Genomic DNA, 17,577 nt, shown 5'->3' with positions numbered 1-17,577 from the left:
GTCTTCATTGGAGGTTTAAATTCAAGCATTGCCTCTGTTACACAGAAGAGCCGCATCTGTTTAAACAGAATTTAATCCCTCAACCATAGATAGGCAAAGCATCAAAAAGCAAAAAAGATTGCGTCTAAAACAATATATGGTATCAACCATATTTCTACATAAGACTTAATAACAGAAAAAAATCTGTTTCAAATATAAAATAAGTTATTCAAAAACTGGCAAACTGATTGTCATACTGATCTCCATATATATGCAATTGACCAAATTTGCTATATTTTGTTGACTTTTTTTACAGACAACATTTGACATCATACATATATCACAATTCTGCCAGTGCTTTTTGACGTCTCAGAGAATGGAAACATCAATATGTTATTTGCTTCTCTTACTCTTCTTTCATATTGATATGTTGGAAACCACTGTCCCTAGAAATGTCTAGCCTTAAGTAGGGTTATGCTTCCTAAAACTTAGTGCCTTTACATTACCAAGTGCTCGAAATTATGTTCTAAAGCTACCCTTTCGGTTCAAAAAGTATTCTAGTGAAAATGTCAATAAAAAAGGGAAACATTCTCAACTGATGGTCAGAGTTTCTGAAGACCACTTTGAAGCTTCTCTGAGGTTGGCTCATTTTTCTTTTTAAAAAGATTTTTTAGCTTTAGGGATTTTTTGCTTTTTTCTTTTTCCTTGTTCTTCTCCTCTTTAATCTCATGGGGTGATGCAGGAGATGGGACAGCAACTCTTGCTGGTGGCAATGGTGGCTGCACCTCTGTTAGCTTGCTCTGTTGCAGGTTGGGGGTTGGGGCAGAGAGGCTGGTTGTGGATGTAGCCAAGGAAGAGCAGGACTTCTCCAGGATTCCGTCGTACACAAGCTGGCTCAATGGGCCAATGGCGAAAAGGTCTGATGATGACTTCCATGGCACCAGGGAGGGTGCTGTAAGGTCTGGTTGTCCAATTCTTCCTGTAGATGAGCCTGATCCAGATGCTCCCAACTCCTCCCTCATTATTGATTTTTCAGGTATTTCCATGTGTACATCAACTCTATCACGGGATATCTTTCCAGTGGGCATGTCTGTCGAACTGTCAGTGTTATCTCTTGGTATTCTTGGTAGTCTCCTTCTGAGAGAGCCCACAGACATCTCAAGTTCATCTCTGAGAGTCCTCCTACTTGTTGATGGTTCTGAGCCAAACTCTTGCTTTTCTTTGGAGGATGTGGTGTCCACATGTGCTTCAAATTGCTCTTTGGGTAGCATCTTTATGGAAGCAGCATCTGCACAATATTCCAGCTCATCTCTTGATATCCTCCTTGATGGTGTTCTAGCAATCTCAGCTGTTTTGTCCATTGCCATTGCCCTCATGGAGGAATCAATCTGATATTCCCCTTTATTCCATGGAAGCTTTCGAGAAGCTGAGTCTAGGGAAACTCCCATTGAATCTCTTGTAATTCTTCTGGATACTGAGTCAAATGGGCGCTCAAACTCATCTCGTATCATTTTTCTTGAGGCACTGTCCATTGAAGCGCCCATCACATCTCTTGGTATCTTACCAGGTGCAACATTTGATGCTTCTAATTCATCCCAAAGAATCTTTCTGACATCCAGTGGTAAATCACTTATTTCTCTGTATATATTCCTTGAAGCAGTGTCCATCAAATCCCCTACTGTATCTCTTTCTACTTTCTTAGCTGTAAATTCTGCATCTAACTCACTGGCAAGCCCCTTTCTAACTGTAACATCCATGGGAACTTCGCTCCTGTCTCGCGATCTCTTCTGTGACGTAGCCTCAATCAAACACTCTTCCTTGGACATCTTCAAAGAAGGGATTTCTGAAGAAGTATCTAACACTTTGTCTTGTGTCATCTTTCTGCAGGAAACATCTAGAGAAGCCTCTAGCTCTCCTACAGAAACTTTGCGAACTGGAGATTCAATACCAGCGTCTACTTCTTCTGCAAGCGATTCAGTTTCATCATGGTAGAGCCTTCTAGAGGAGGTGTCAACAGTGGGACTCGGGTACATTTTGCTTATAGGAGATGAGCTGATATATTCTGCATCTGAGTACATCTCTAGTGAGTCTCTATTAGTGAGAGAAAGGAAAGGAAGAATAAAGGAGGAAGGGATAAGGAAGGAAAGAATCAAAGAATGAATAAAGATTTAAGATCAACAGAGGAATCATCGAAACAGTTTAGCAGTGTGTGAAAACAACAAATTGGCCTCTAAATGTTGTGAGCAGAGAGACATACTGTTTATTAAGGCTTTTGAGCAAGAGCTCCTCATCCTCATCAAAGCAAGGGTAGGGAGCTCGGATCGGGATGATAAGGTCGGGGTCTGTGGAGATCATGGTGGCTGTTGGCTGAGTGATGACACCAGAACGACGTGACCGACATATGGTGGAACCCCGAGGTCGAGGAGAGCGTTTCATTGGTGAAACTGGAACCGGAGATAGATCAAAGATTAAACCAATCAGCAAAATCAATGATGTAGTAGTAGCAATAAATATGTACACCATGGTTTTCAACCTCAAAGGCCCGATCACACCACAAAGTAGAACAGGGAAATTAATCAGACAATCCTCATGAAATGTGTGGCTCTAGAAGTTTGGTGATGTAGGGACTACTTTCAGGGCTAGTTGATGAATTACTGTGTCTTGTAACCAACTATTAATATTCTACCTAGTCAGGAACATTCAAGCTTTTTTTCTATTTTCTCTGTAGTAGGCCGTTTACTCCCCTGTTTTGGTTTTAGGATTGTACATAATTTAATTTGATTAAGCGTTAATGAAGAGTGAAAAGAAGGTGCTTGCCCACTTTCAGCAAGCTTGCAAAGAGTCAAACCATGTCTCTTTTGGAGCAGTTTAAATTCTGACATGTGCAAGTATATGAAACTGGATGGTAAAAACACAGCTAGTAAGCTAAGAGTTTCCTCTTTCTGAATTCCGTTCCATCGAAGCTCAGCATTGTCAAGACAGCTTGCTATTGGTCAACACTGTGAATTTGTACATCAAAGTTCACCAAAGTTGAGCTTAACACAAAAAAAAGTGGATTTACTTGTCTTAATTTAGAGCTTTATAATGACTGATACTGTACTGTCCTTTGAATATACACATCACTTTTTACAAACACGCAAATTAAGGAAACACATGACTAAATGAGTGGATAATATATATATATATATATATATATATATATATATATATATATATATATATATATATATATATATATATATATATATATATATATATATATATATATATATATATATATATATACATATATATATATATTTATAATATTGCAGTTGCTTCCAAATTTAGGGGTCATTGAATGGCTTAATAAGTACAAAAAGTATGTGAATTATATTCTATGGGCATTATAATTTATAATGGGGATCCAAACATATAAAGAAAGAACTCATCTTTTGGTCTACTTACCTGGCATCTGTGATAAGATTGGCGAAGCAGACTCTTCTAACAGATCCTCTAGAGATCCATGGACCGAGCTGCGACATGAAAAAGATGACTGGGGCACTCGGGGCAACCCCATGGCATGTGAGTCTGAGTAGAGCTGAGCTGTGAGGTTTGCAAGGCCAGGATTTCTGATTATGTTGAAGCCACAGATTCTCTCAATATGCTGCCAGCGATGGAGCCGCTCCCGTAGGCAGGCTGTTACGTCACACAAGGCATTCCTTTGGGAAATACAAAGACCGTTGTGACATATACATATTTGCTGTGACAAACACAAACAAAACCTGCACAGTAGTATTGTGGCTCACTTTGCCTCCATGATCTTGTGGTCAACCTGGTCTAGAGAGGAGCTATGGGCTACATGGAGAGTTCCAAACACAGAACTCCTCTTTTTCTTAATCCTCTCTGCCTGGAAAGTAAAGGTGCATGTCAGTTTATGTACTTGTGGGACAAAAAAAATCAATATTGCAACATCAATAAAGTGGCACCAAGTATCAATACATTTTTTAAATATACGACCGCTCAGAGTTGATTCAGCTACTTCACTACCAGAACACCAATACCACCCCCCCCACCCAGTATGGAGGCACTGAACAGATTTGTGATGGTCTGTTGGTGACAATGGAGAAAAAAATTTATGTAAAATAATCTGCTGTGAGCCACTACTGTCCGCACTGGAAACACAGAGAGTATGCTGGAGCCTCGACAGTCTCAAGGAGTGCATTCATAGTCCTTTTTAAAATGTTCTGTGTGGTACCTGTGTTGTAGCTGACTTAGCGGCTCTACAATAAGAGGCTCTCCAAGTGTGTGTATATAGGAGAGTGTCAGTAAGTAGTCGTAGCCCGATTGTTTATCATATTAACGTTCAAGCTACCGTCATCAAATGTTTTGAGCCTAGCCCTGCATATTTCTGGTCCTCAAAACTGGTATTTTCGTCTCTTAACCCCTGTATATCTTGTAAAGCTCTGATTATATAACAGTTAGTAATTGGCAGGTTGTCTGAGGTGTTTACTGCCACAGAAAAGGAAGAAATCTTTGGGTTATTAGCATGATGTCGCATCTCTGTTCTCTCCTATTAGACTTGTTAATGCTACCACCGCAAACCAAGGCTCCAATTATCAGTGTTTTGATATATATACTTCTTTTCTGTCAAACTAATTGCCTTTTTGATTGCAGCTTCCTCAAGAACTGCTCATTCAAACAGAGGGTGGGTGCTACACTTCTGTAATAAACACTAACCCGCCATCATTGTCCAGGATGGAGGTATATACAGTTAATGTCATGTCACTCACTTGTGCATTCCCTGCTCAGGATGTGGAGGAATGGCTGTAACTTCTTACTTAGCCAGTGTGAAATGAAAAGCCTACATACATACAGATAGAGACTACTTCCTTGACAGTTAAATGTTGTTATTATGGGAAGAATATCGTGATAGTGTCATCTGAGTATGGTATTCATGTAGTTTGGTCAAAATAAGACAGATCTTCTATATTCATAACCCTATGTCCTTACATTTTTTGCAGTTATTTGTGTATGTGTCCAGTGTAGTCCCTTTAAATGTCACTACTGTATTTTTCATGTGTCTCCATGAATACATTACCTCTTCCTTGGCAGAGGCAAGCTGTAGTTCTGCACCATGCTTTTTGACATTGTAGTACTGGACTTCCACCTCATGTGTCAACTGGAGCCACCGCTGGAGAACTTCTGAGAAAGTCCAGCTAGCTAGCATGTCTTTTTCTGCCTGTTTCAGTGCTCCACGAACCTGAAGGGACGGCAGCAGTCAAATGTTTGACATCAGTTTAGAGAAATGTGAAAAATACTTTCAGTGCGTTTAAATTACAGCAGAGAAGATGACCCTTCTAGTGTGGTATTGTGAGGTTGTTTCCTCTGAGATGTACGATGGGTTTTTAGTATGTCTACCTGCACCAGCTCTTCCTCTGCATATCGTAGGCGACTGAGCTCACTGACAGCTCCCTGCCTCAGCTCGTGCAGACGGTACGCCTCCTCCTGTGCCCCCATAATTTCATCCCTCATCTTCTCCTCCAGGTTCTGTTTCTCCTCCGCTACATTACGTTTCTCTTCCTGGGCTCGCTCTAGTCTGAGTAAGTGACATGGTTTTTAGTGCATTCAAACAAAATGAAGCCAGATCATATAGTAGTTGAGAGGCAGACAAAGAAAAATAAATGAATACTTACTGTTCCTGTAGATCTATGAGGCTCTGTTCAGCCCTCTGCAGACTATCCAGATCTTTAATCATCTTGTTTATGTGGATCTTGCTGGTTTTGTTTTGGGCTTGAGCAAACCAACAGCCCCCAACTCCCATCACCACTGATACAATTAGCAACAGGTCCTTCATGTAGTTGTGAGGAGGACCTATGGTCGAATGGAAAGTCATGATAATATGATTATAACTATATCATAAATGTATCATCAGGTAAGTGGAATTCAGCAATCATTAAAGGGGAATTTTGGTATTTTTAAACCTTGACCCACTTTACTTTCCCATCTTTTTGTGTCTAATTGACTAATGGGGAGAACCATTTTTGAAACTGGTCCAGTATTGAGTGAGAGCAATTTGGACTGCAGCCACTAAGCAGGCTGCAATGTAATCCTTTGGGCCAATAACATCCTGTCAATGTACTTCCAATGAAAGTGCTTGCTTCCCCCACTGACAGGCTCAAATTGTTATTGTAAGTGTCTGACAAAACTATGAAAAGGACCATACAGAGAAATAAAACATTTTTCTTTGCCTTTCGCTTGATCTGGTCTGTTTGTTATTGTGTCTCACCAAGAAGTCTTGCGTGTGTGAAATCTTGTGAGAGCTGAGTTGTTCTTGAAATCCACTGAATACTCAGTCATGACAGACTTGGAGAGAGGTGTGCTGGGAGGAGTTTGTCATGTTTAAGTACAGCAAGTGTAGCTTAGTATTATCTTAAAGATCTTCAAAGTCGTGGCAAAATATTTAGCTAATTTCCACAGCAACATACACTACAGGCCATTTGGTGGCTCTACTCTGAACCAATGTCGAAATTTGTTGTTCCCAATTAGTCACTTAGACACAAAAATATGGGAAAATAGGGTCAAGATTGAAGTGAAGTAACATAGGAGTTGCCAAGTTGGCGACATACAATTTTTAATAGATAGTACAGTGTGAATTAAGTTTTCAAATTTCTTAATTTCAGGGACTGATTGATCCAATAATATAATTTCTTAAAATGAAGGGTTGCAAAATCACTAGAGTTTACTGAAAGAAACAATACAATGACAACACGCCAGTAGTTCTCCTTCAAATATCGTTAAGATCTGTGGAAACTGGGAGAGTTGGGATGTGTGCATACTAAAGAAGCAAGTAGGCAGTCCAGGATTGGATAGTACTTTAAAGAGACATAAGAATATAGAGAAGGAAGACGGTGAGGAATTGTTCTTACGTGTAGTTGGCCCAAACAGTACTACGTCCAGAGCTTTGATGGTGAGCTTCTGTTTGTCTCTCTGGTCCTGAATTTTCAATTGGACACTCAGAAATGAAGGCTCATTGGCTGCAATCCTACAAACAGATTTGATTGGCAATAAAGATTCATTATGTTGATATGATCCCAAACAACAACTGACTTGTTTTTGCAGTGTCTTTGTTGGAAAACGTTTTTTCTCACCTGGGGAGTGTGTTTCCATTGACCTTAAAGTCTTTAAAGTTCTTCTCATACTGTGGCAACTCAACAAAGTCCTTCAGCCAGCGAAGCACCTCCTCTTGAGTCCAATTATGTACTGAGAAGTGAGACAATAGGGCAAAGTGAGTCAAAATAGAGCTTTACATCTTTGGAATAAAACACACACGTATATACACACACACACACGCACACACACACACACACACACACACACATACCGTCAGATGATTTCCAACCCCTCCAGAGCTCCTCAACTGTAATGTGCTGGTCTTCTCTGTGCAGGTTGCTGTGTTTGTTGGTTTGCTGCTGCTTCATGTCTTCAATGATGAACTGCAAAGACAGATAGCAAAGCTCTCACACATAAATGTTCTATGTATCATATTATCTGCACTTTGTGAAGCACTGTGTAACTCTGAAAAGTGCTGTATTTTTCTTTTTTGTACACTTGGGCCAGCTGGTCCTCTTTAACCTTCCGTAGACTTATACTTAAAGGAGTCATATTTATTAAAGGTTCCTAAAGTCTTTACCAAGTTAAGTAAAAATAATAAATAATGTTTGCACAATTTGTTCTGTTGTCTGGGTGCCAACATTTTGGGGTATTTAAGTGTGCTAATGTCACTGAGTTATTGTTTTGGATTGGTCCTAGACTGGTCCTAAATATATTAATTATTTTATTTAACTTGCTTCGGACAGCAGCATGGGTTGTAGTAAGGAATATTGTTGTATTAGAAATTGTATTAATTGATTTCAGTGTTTGACTCTGATACTGTGACCTACATGTAACCACTTGGGACAATATTTGTAATTGACACAATATCAGATTCCCTCATAAGCGGAAAGACAGCTAATTTGTTCCCTCAATATTTAGTCTAAAGCCAATTCCAAAACACACTTGATGTCTATCATTCACAGAACACTTCCTGTATCTGGTTTGTGTCATCAGAAGCAGTTAACAGAGTAGCTGCGACTGCAGTGCCAAAGCTTTCGGTTCATTCTGTAGGTCCTGAGGGCCACCACTGCTTCAGCCCCAAATGTTTTGAGCCTAGCCCTGCATATTTCTGGTCCTCAAAACTGGTATTTTCAAGTAACAAAGATGATATAAATGTGAAGAAGAAGGGGGAGGGGGAGAAATATGGTGCTGCACATAATAAGACGCATACAGGCTATGGATGTATTGGCAGTAAAGTTACTGTTGACAGTGAGTGGAGAAGTTTCCAGTGTTTCAGGCTTTTCTCCACATTTCAGCACACAGATTGATCCATAAATGAAAACTGGAGAGAGCACAAAAGTCTCAAATTGCATGTCTTTAATTAGCAGAGCTGCACACACACAGAGTTCTCCACCGTCACAGACCAACTTTCATGTATTATACTTATTTTATTTCTTGTATTTTGCATCTATGTGCATCAGATTCTTTCCTTTGTGTTTATTAAATACCTGCAGTATCACACAGTAGCTGAAACGATAAATGTGCCTCCAAACAGACTGTGCACATTAATGCATGTGGCACAGCAGCAGCAACTTTATCAACATTGGTTCGGTCAGGATCTGATGGAAATTAATCCTCTGTGTACTGCTACACTTCACAGGTCAGCTGTTACACACAGATTCCAGGTTTATATGATGGAGTTGTTTGTAATAAAGCAGTCCTTATGGATGAATGTTGAGCTCCATCAGCAATGCCAGGACATTTTTATTTTAAGTAGCTGAAAGTCCAAGATAAGCCTACTGCCCCATGCCCACCCCCCTCCAATGTCCAATGACTCCAGTGTCTGACTTTGAGACACACATATGTATGTATATACAGTATATATATATTGTTTTTTTGTTTTTTAAAATTTAAACCTACAATCACTGTGACCTGAGCCCGGTATTTTTTACTCTTTCATGTATCTGTATGGCTGAAATGACAATTCAATTCTTGAATCTTAATACGATTCTCCGAAGCTTACATAAAGGTTAGATAAAAATAAAACAAAAATCGCATTGGCTGAGCTAACCTCACTTTCCTAAATACAGTGTGTTGCAGTGTGTTCTTGGATTTCAGTGAAGGAATAAGGAGAGTGTGACTTGAGAATGTATTTATTTAGAGTGGATGTAGAAGCATGAGTGTGTATTGCAGACTTCACTGATTCTACACGCATATGTGCCTGTGGTAAGTCTGTCTTGGAATGTGTCCTTGGCTGTAAACGAAGGCTTCATATGATGGCTGGAGGAGGGCTGTGTTCTGATGAGCCCAGGCCCCTCCCCTGAAGTCTCCATGGCAACCGCAACCCGAGCCCCTAGATACTTTATCCCTGAACTACATTCTGGAAGGCCTAAGGCATTCTAGAATTCTGGGTTTACTATCAATGTCACATAGAGCAGAGACCTGCAGACTCCCTGAACAAAAACGCATGTTAACCCTGGATATCATTAACTGTGAAATATTGAATCGAACCCACAAAATTTTGTTTTGCGCATATGTACTGGCCCAAATGCTTGGTTGAATGCACTTGTTTACATGACCAAAACAAATCTGAATAATAACAAGAGTATAACTTTGCATAAACAGAACTATTTTTTACACTAAATTAAAATGCTTGGAAGGTGTGATATAGAAATGAAAAAAAAACAAAACAGACTGAGACAGTCGGATTTTTCCCCATTACAATTATCTTTAGTAGGTAAGAAATACATTCAGGCACTGAACACATACAAATCACTGATGTGATGACTGTCATGTGTGTCTGTTTGAAATATCTGGCAATAACAGGCATAACAGAGTCTTGTCTTAAGAAGAGATATACTCTTGAAGTATGACTATGAAGGTCATCAGTGTTACAGTACTCTGTTAGTGCAAACCAACTTTGTCACAGAGCCAAAAGCAAAGTTATACCGTTGCTATCCTTGAAGTAGCATTTGACTCTACCACCAGCCAGGACACCTGTTTTTGTACTCCTGGTTTACCCTGTCTGTCTCTTGCATGCAAGAAAACACGCACACACATACAAGGTTCACAGCAGCCAGGAAAATGGCTGTTTTTGTACCTCCACACTCTCCTCCACCTCAATCCCTCCATCCTGATCATCGTCCATCATCTGGTGGATGCTACGCAGGGCTTCCAGGCTGTAGCGATCAGCCTCACTCATACATGGTGGAGACACCACCATGCAGGGATCTGCACAGGTGAGGAAGGCGACATTAGGTCAATCATTATTTCAGGTAATTTCAATCCAACTCAACAAATTAGTTCACCAGATCTATAGATCAATCACTATCTGGTGTATATGTTCACTGCTCTGTTCTATACACTGTTCTAAACAGGATGGATGGTGTTTAAATACATTGTCAATTTGTTGGAGCTGCAGCAATGGAGTATGCACATTTACAAGTTCATTCTTCTCTATCACTGTGCAGAGAAGTCTCATCTTTTTGTCTATCCAAAACATTGACATTTTAACAAAAAAAAATCGTGAGTCAATGGCCATGATAATATTTTAAAATACAAACCGATTTCAGGCCAGAAATCAAACTTAATCATACAGGGGGTCCCACTAGTATGGTAGTTAAGACTCATGCAATACATTGAGAGACATATAATCTCAACACCCTCAATTTGATTCTGGACAAGCACATTTTGTTATATGTAAACTTATCAATAAAGTTACAAAGCCAAAAAAAAGTCAAAAATAATATTCCAAATAACAATAATAATATTAAAACCGCAAGCGGCGATGGCGGGCCCTCGCTCACCCATGCCACCGCGGGGCCTGAGGCATGGCGGGGCTGTGGCGTGAAGCAGAAAGTGAGAAAAAACCTGGAAGGAGGCCAAAAATGCAATGTTTCGTTCATCCAGTAGGGGGGAGTCACAGGTAGTTACACATATGGTCTGGTGTGGTCTGGTGTATTCAGGGCGGCCACTCATCAGTCATGTGAAGTTTGGAGTGAATTGGACAAAGCATGAAGAAGTTATGAGAGGTTGATGGTTCATCCACCAGGGGGCAGTAGAGTGTAACAAAACACAAGCGGTTGCGTTCAGGGTGGGACAGTGATTACACATGTGAAGTTTTGTGGAAATCGCACAATGATGATGTAAAATATGGCACTTCCTGTTTCCACTAGGGGGCGACACGAGTGAGATCGCCTATGAGTGAATGGAGACGTTGAGGTCGGCCCCCTGGACCTGTGTACCAATTTTCATGATGATACGAGTTCAATAAAGCCATCAAAAAGCCAAACGTATTTTCATGGCAAGGAATTGATGGTCGCCGCGTCGCCACACGGACGCCATTACTCGTAGCTTCACAGTCTTCATAATGTCCAACTGGTTCTGAATGAAGTTGATGGGGCAAAGTATGTAATTTTAATGAATCTTAGTTAACTTCCTGTTACCACCGGGGGGCGCTATGAGTTACGTGGGAAGTTAATATATCGGGACGTTCAGGGCGGAGCCATCATCATGTCCAGCAAGTTTGAAGCTGATTGGATGAAGTATGTGGGTGTGAGAGCAACTCGTATGTACATGGCGAGCACGCCAAAGTTAGTTGAGCCCTGGCAGACACGCCCTTTGTCCTACGGATGCGCAGAGCACAACTTAAGCTCAGCTAGGTCTGGAGATGTTGCGTACCTAATTTGAACTTGATCGGGCGAACGCTGTGGGAGGAGTTAATTTTAGGAGGGAAAAATCAAAACCAAAATGGCAGACTTCCTGTTGGGTTGAGGTCATGAGGTCAAGAGGCTTTTTTGCATATGTGGGTATAATACATATGTGTACCGAATTTTGTGAGCATAGGACAAAGTTAGCAAAATTCCCCATGGGCATTTTTGGACTTTGTAGGGGGCGCTATTCCGCCATTCTGCGTCGACCATGTGCGACCATCCAAAAATATCGAATTTCGGATGAGGCCGGACGTCCGTGCAAAAGTATAAGCATTTTCGCATTTGGGAAAGGGGCGAAATTGGAGCACGAAATGTCGGAAGAATAATAATAATGATAATAATAAACATTACAATTTCAATAGGGCTTTCGCCAGGCGACTTGCAGTCGCCGCTCGGGCCCTGATAACCATATATTTTTACAAACTGTACAAGTCAAATATGGACAATAAGATGCTGCATAGTCAGTATAATTCTGACAAAACAATCCTTTGTCAGTGCTGATCAAGAATGAATTTTGAACTTCAATCAGTTAGTTTGTTGTACAATGTTTGTAAAAGAAATAATGCAATACATCCCATCCCACCAGAGCTTTCATGTAGTTGTAATGTTATTCATACAAGGTGCAACCGAACTAAGAGACTGCCAAGTTTTGACAAGTTTGTAGTTGTATAAGTACTAAAGTCAGGGACACAGTAGCAGACTTTTACAGTTTGAACCAGTTGTGAATTGGCAATAGATATTATCAATTGTTTTTACACTGCATTTTAGCTACCAATTAGCTCAAACTACAGAGTTTTATCAAGAACAGTCATGAGTAACGCCATTAAAATAAACATGTTTTTTGTGATTGTAACAGCTTTGAGTGGTCTAAGCTATGAGTTGGATACTCAATACGTAACTAAAGCACGCAACAAGGCAATGGACTCCATTCATTAATATGTGCATAGAAATGTTCTTACTTTGCGCACAAAATAAGTGTGCATGTAAAATCAGTTGTGTAAGCTCTGTTGGCACAGTACAGTAGTGGAGAGAGCTGTCACTTATTGCAAAGAGGTCTGTGATGGTAAAAATGTACAAAAGAAAAAAAAACACTTTACTGTGATGCAAACAATAGTTTTAGAAGTATAAGCCAGAAAAGCCAGAGTTGGCTGGTAAAACGCAGGCACAACAATTTGTAGCCAGACTGTAAATCCTATATACAGCCCAGATAATTGTTGCACCACTACAATGCAGCATGTCTGTAAAAAATAAAAATCAGTAAATGTGCAGATCTATAGAATTGATCTAAATAAATGTCTACTGCAGCATCAGGTATACATCGTGTTTAATCTCTGTCCACAATGTAGTGAAAGAAGAGCACCCCTCCCTGTGCCACTGCTGAACTGTCAGGGTGTGAGGAAAACTCAGCAGGCTGCTGGTTAACCAGCAGAATTGGCTTATATCACAGCCAAATCTGATGGGGGAAATTACTTGGTGTCACATTCCAATATATGTAAAACGGATGTTACAATATAACAGCTATAGCCATCTAAAAGTGGGAACAGGACAATTTTAATTTTATTTTTTAAATAAATGTGGTTGTAATATACTATTTACATGGAATAAATAGCTATATCATTTTTAAGATTGTGGGTTGTTTGTGATTTGTGCATATACATGGTCTAAGGCAGTTCTAAATTTGTTACAGAACATATTGATGAATCCTGGATTTGTGCTTAAAATGTGTGTATGCACGGTTTAAACACAGATTTGTGGGTTTGCATTGTTTGTAAATGAGGCCCAATATGTGCTGAAAGTACATGGTCACTTGGCAGTGCGGACTCTCTGGAAAATCCATTGTCATGGTCAAATCAACTGTTATGATCAGCTACAGCTTTGAACTTCACAGTCTGTTCTTGTAGTAGTATAATATGCAGAGGCTAATACATGGGAACAGCTTTCTGTTATTCTGGTCGGTCAGTCCAATGAGTCAGGATCCATTTTTGTCTCAGTGACTGTAGTGTTTTGTGCTCTAAGGAGCTGAGGGGTCTAGGGGTCAAAGGTCTGCTAGTTAAACCTGCTGTCAAAGCAAACCCCAGTAACTGTGGCCTCTCCCTGCCCACAACATGAGCAAGAATAAAGCTATGGGAGAAATTGACTTCTTGGAATTAAGTGAATTGTTATTTACAGTAAGAGTTTGGATGTTAATCTCAGAATTCTGACATTTTTGCCTAAATACATCTCTGAAGTAGTATTGTTTTATCTTCATGTAGATCTTGCACCTTGCCTATGTTCAGTTAGGGCTGGCACAAAGGAGTATGTGAGTACAATAGGATCCAGTGATTATACTGCTGGATAAACATCAAGCCTGCTTGAAGAATGTTTCTAAAGGATGCAGAAAGAACAACACAAACTGAACATACAAGGATGCAATGACTTAAAATTATTCTGATTTATTTTAACTTTGTCTGTTGTTTGACATATCAGTTAATTGTGTGATGCATTTGAGCTACTCTTAGAATCATTTGATATGAATAGTTAAAATTATTGACAAACCACTGTTTCACTTGGAACATTCATGAAAAATTGAGTCTCATGAGATATGGCTTGCCTATGAATATGATCCATGTCCATCTGCACATTTTAACAACCAGACCACAAATGTTCAAAGCACAGTCACTGATTCCTTGGTTGTTGATGAAACGTGCATTTCTCAACAGTAAGAGGACCTCTCAGCTGGATGGGTTATCAAATATCAATGGTGTATCCAAAGGCCATCTGAACAGTGTGTTTATATATTATCTGTGTCCCTGTAGGACCTCCACATATGAACTGTGTTTAACCCTTTTACACAGGTGGGCTGAGCACAGGACTGGAGCACAAAGTAGCTGGATTAACAGTCTGAGGTCACACGTGTGAAATAAAAGCCATCGACAAAGTCCAGCAAGATTTAGAAGCGTGAAACGAAGTTTACTTTCCCAAATGTTATATAAATATAAAATCACTCTATCTTTCATTATTATCAAAATAGAAGTAATTCTGCCAAGTAAAAGAAAATCTAAAACCTTTGCCACAAGAAAAATAAAATATTTTCTTGAAAATCGATCACATGTGATCCATTTAAATGGAAAGCAAATCTTAAAACAGACGTATGACAGGCTGTCAAAGTGCCAAGAAATGTGCAAACGAGATTGGTGCCTGATATGGCGCATTATTGGCGATGACAGGGCAGATTCGAAAAAGATGACTTTGTCAAGCTCAAGGGTGAGAACTGAGGTCCATCTAGCCTGATTGGTTCAGTCTATATTTACGTTAGTCTCTTACATGCATCATTTAGCACATACCTGTTGGGTCAAACCCTGCGCTCCCAACTGGGAAGGTGTAACCCTGGAAGTCCCCGGTGCCTTGTGCGCCCATGATGAGCGCTGCAGGGATAACCAGTAACAACAGGGCCAGCATTTCAGTTACTAGATAATATCGTCCAGAGTTGATAAACTCCTCAAAACAGATGGAGAAAGAACCTATACGGCACCAGCCCCCGTTTAAGAGGCACCAAAGTCACTCTGCGAAAAAAGTGTTAGGCGATCTGTTGCTATTAAGGGTGCAGCCAGGAGAGATGTGATACTGACGATTCTCTTGAGAAATCAGACAAGACGGATTACTGTGCAACTCAAACTGTATATTAGCGAATTAAAAGGTTTCAAAGCACTTCTAAAATCCCTATAGTAACGATTTGGCATCCACACACACACGAGAAGACTGCGTAAAAGTACTCCAAGAGTGGGTATTGGTATTCCAGAAGAATGTCAGATTCTGATGTTCAGAAGATAAAACCCGTCAGGATAACTGATCCAGTGACTGATCCATCGTGCACAAAATCCAAAGTTGTAACCACACGCAGAAAAGATCTAAGAAAACACCATTTTCAGGTCAGACCATTTTGAATGGGAAGGCACTGATTATCCTGCTCAGACCGCTTCCCCGTTCCTCGTGTCCGCAGTTTTTTTTGTTGGCTCTTGGTCTCTTTATACATCAGCTAATCATACTTGTCCGGCGCTCTGCTCACTCTTGTGAAACCCCCTTCCCAACAGAGTGAAGACGTCGAGATGTGACGTTCTTGCGCGGAACTGACCGCCTCTCTCTCTCTTTCCCTGTGTCTCTTGCAACAGGGCCCCCAACACATTATTATGTTTCCTCACCTTCTCCCCAACCCAAATATGTACATAGAGGTCAAAAATTCCAGTTGGTACAGTGTTGATCCAGTGACCTGATCCAGTGTTTATCCAGTGACCTCAATATGCAGATATTTTTTTGTTCATATGCCTATTCTGTCATGATTGAATAATGATTTGTTACACTTGCTTTTAATGCATGACACTGATGAGTGAAACTAACACAAGTCATTCCTACTTGATCATTTTAACTATCCTATCTCGCTAATTGTGGTTTGGAATGAGGATCAATTCCAATCCTTAACATCTCACTCCGACAACTATTACTCGAGATCAATACTTCCATGACAGGAATAGCATGGCATTTGTCATGTCACGGCTTGGCTGTCTAGGTCTGACAGTTGTATCCCACCATGTTCACGGATCCTCAGGCGATGTGGATGGACTTAGGAACTGTTTGTACACCTGTTGGTGGGGTTTTAGTGATGTCCATATGTGGTTTGCAACTTCTTGGACACATGTACGGAAACACTGAGACATAGACAGTCCATCTGTTAAACTAAAATTATTGAAACAAACGTCAAGAGTGTGAGGGACGCTAACAGACCACATGCAAACACACAAACACACTTTAAGAGTAACAAAGTGTCAGGTTTCATTCCAGCAATCCGGCTCCCAGTTTAAAAATAGTGAGGCAGTTTTGACCTCTACCCTGTGGAGCATGCCCAAATGGCAAGTGTCCAACAAGGCCTCAGCAGGATGAGTGTGAGTATACAGTAATAAATATATATATATATATGTATACTGTATGAGTGACTGAAATTAAACTTAATTCATGACCTTCCAAAGAAGGTCATGTCTCTTATGAAAGGGCACAGCAGATTGAAAAGATAGAGGGTTGATATTATATAGGGGGAAATAAGTGAGTAAAAAGGCAGGATATACGAGTAAAATATACTTATTTCATAAATTAAGATGTCAGTAAATCTACCAGGATGATGTTTTTGCACACTAGCTTCTTATACAGTATTAACTTTCATCTCACCTGGCCTGGTGTATTCATGGTGGCTTGACAGACCAAAAGTTAATTAAAAGTAAGGCACAATCAAAATGTGGGTACAGAGAAGAAATTAAGAGGCCAGATTAGGGATCCAATCTCTGGCCCGTACGGAAACCAGCGCCTCAGTGATGTGAGGAGTTAAGATTTGATTTGATGTGCAAATGGAATGACCAAAAATGCCAAATGTCTCTGCCTCTGCAGAACCACACAGGGACCAGAGGAGTAAAACGTTGGGATATTGAATGTAGCATCTTATACCAAACTACTGTGACAGAATTTATGCAAAAAATCTTTACATAAATTGAAGATGATGCACCTTGAATATTAAAATGTTGGAGAATGCCATAGACTGGCCAGATAAGGCTTGATCGTAGCACAAACAGATGTTGCTGGAGTGGTATGATGTAAACTTGGTATACAATCAATGAACGGAATACCAAATTTATAAATGTGTGCTACAAAGTAACAAAGTTGTTTACATAATTTCCATTAAAACCTCAAATTGCCTGTAAACTAACCAGGACAACTATATTTATACCCTGAGAAATTCAGTAAGTCAGTTCAAGTATTACATTTACACACTCACCCTACTTGGCAGTAG

The 17,577-nt window shown here is 40.1% G+C and overlaps 1 protein-coding gene across 1 annotated transcript; it reads right to left on the bottom strand.

Annotated features, from left to right (window-relative positions):
• Positions 1-581: 581 nt before the first annotated feature.
• On the bottom strand, positions 582-10,282 carry LOC133985973 (stromal interaction molecule 2-like). Its single transcript, XM_062425736.1, has 11 exons — positions 10,154-10,282; positions 7,343-7,454; positions 7,110-7,221; positions 6,888-7,003; positions 5,655-5,832; positions 5,380-5,557; positions 5,060-5,221; positions 3,768-3,868; positions 3,427-3,680; positions 2,237-2,423; positions 582-2,070 (listed from the first exon to the last, which is right to left on the bottom strand). The coding sequence occupies exons 1-11, from the start codon at positions 10,274-10,276 to the stop codon at positions 582-584; spliced, it is 3,012 nt and encodes a 1,003-aa protein (XP_062281720.1). The 5' UTR covers positions 10,277-10,282.
• Between the last annotated feature and the right edge of the window lie 7,295 nt (positions 10,283-17,577).

Source organism: Scomber scombrus, chromosome 2, assembly GCF_963691925.1.
Source record: "Scomber scombrus chromosome 2, fScoSco1.1, whole genome shotgun sequence".
In the NCBI taxonomy this organism is placed as follows: Eukaryota; Metazoa; Chordata; class Actinopteri; order Scombriformes; family Scombridae; genus Scomber; species Scomber scombrus.
This window is presented reverse-complemented; position numbering and strand designations above follow the sequence as displayed.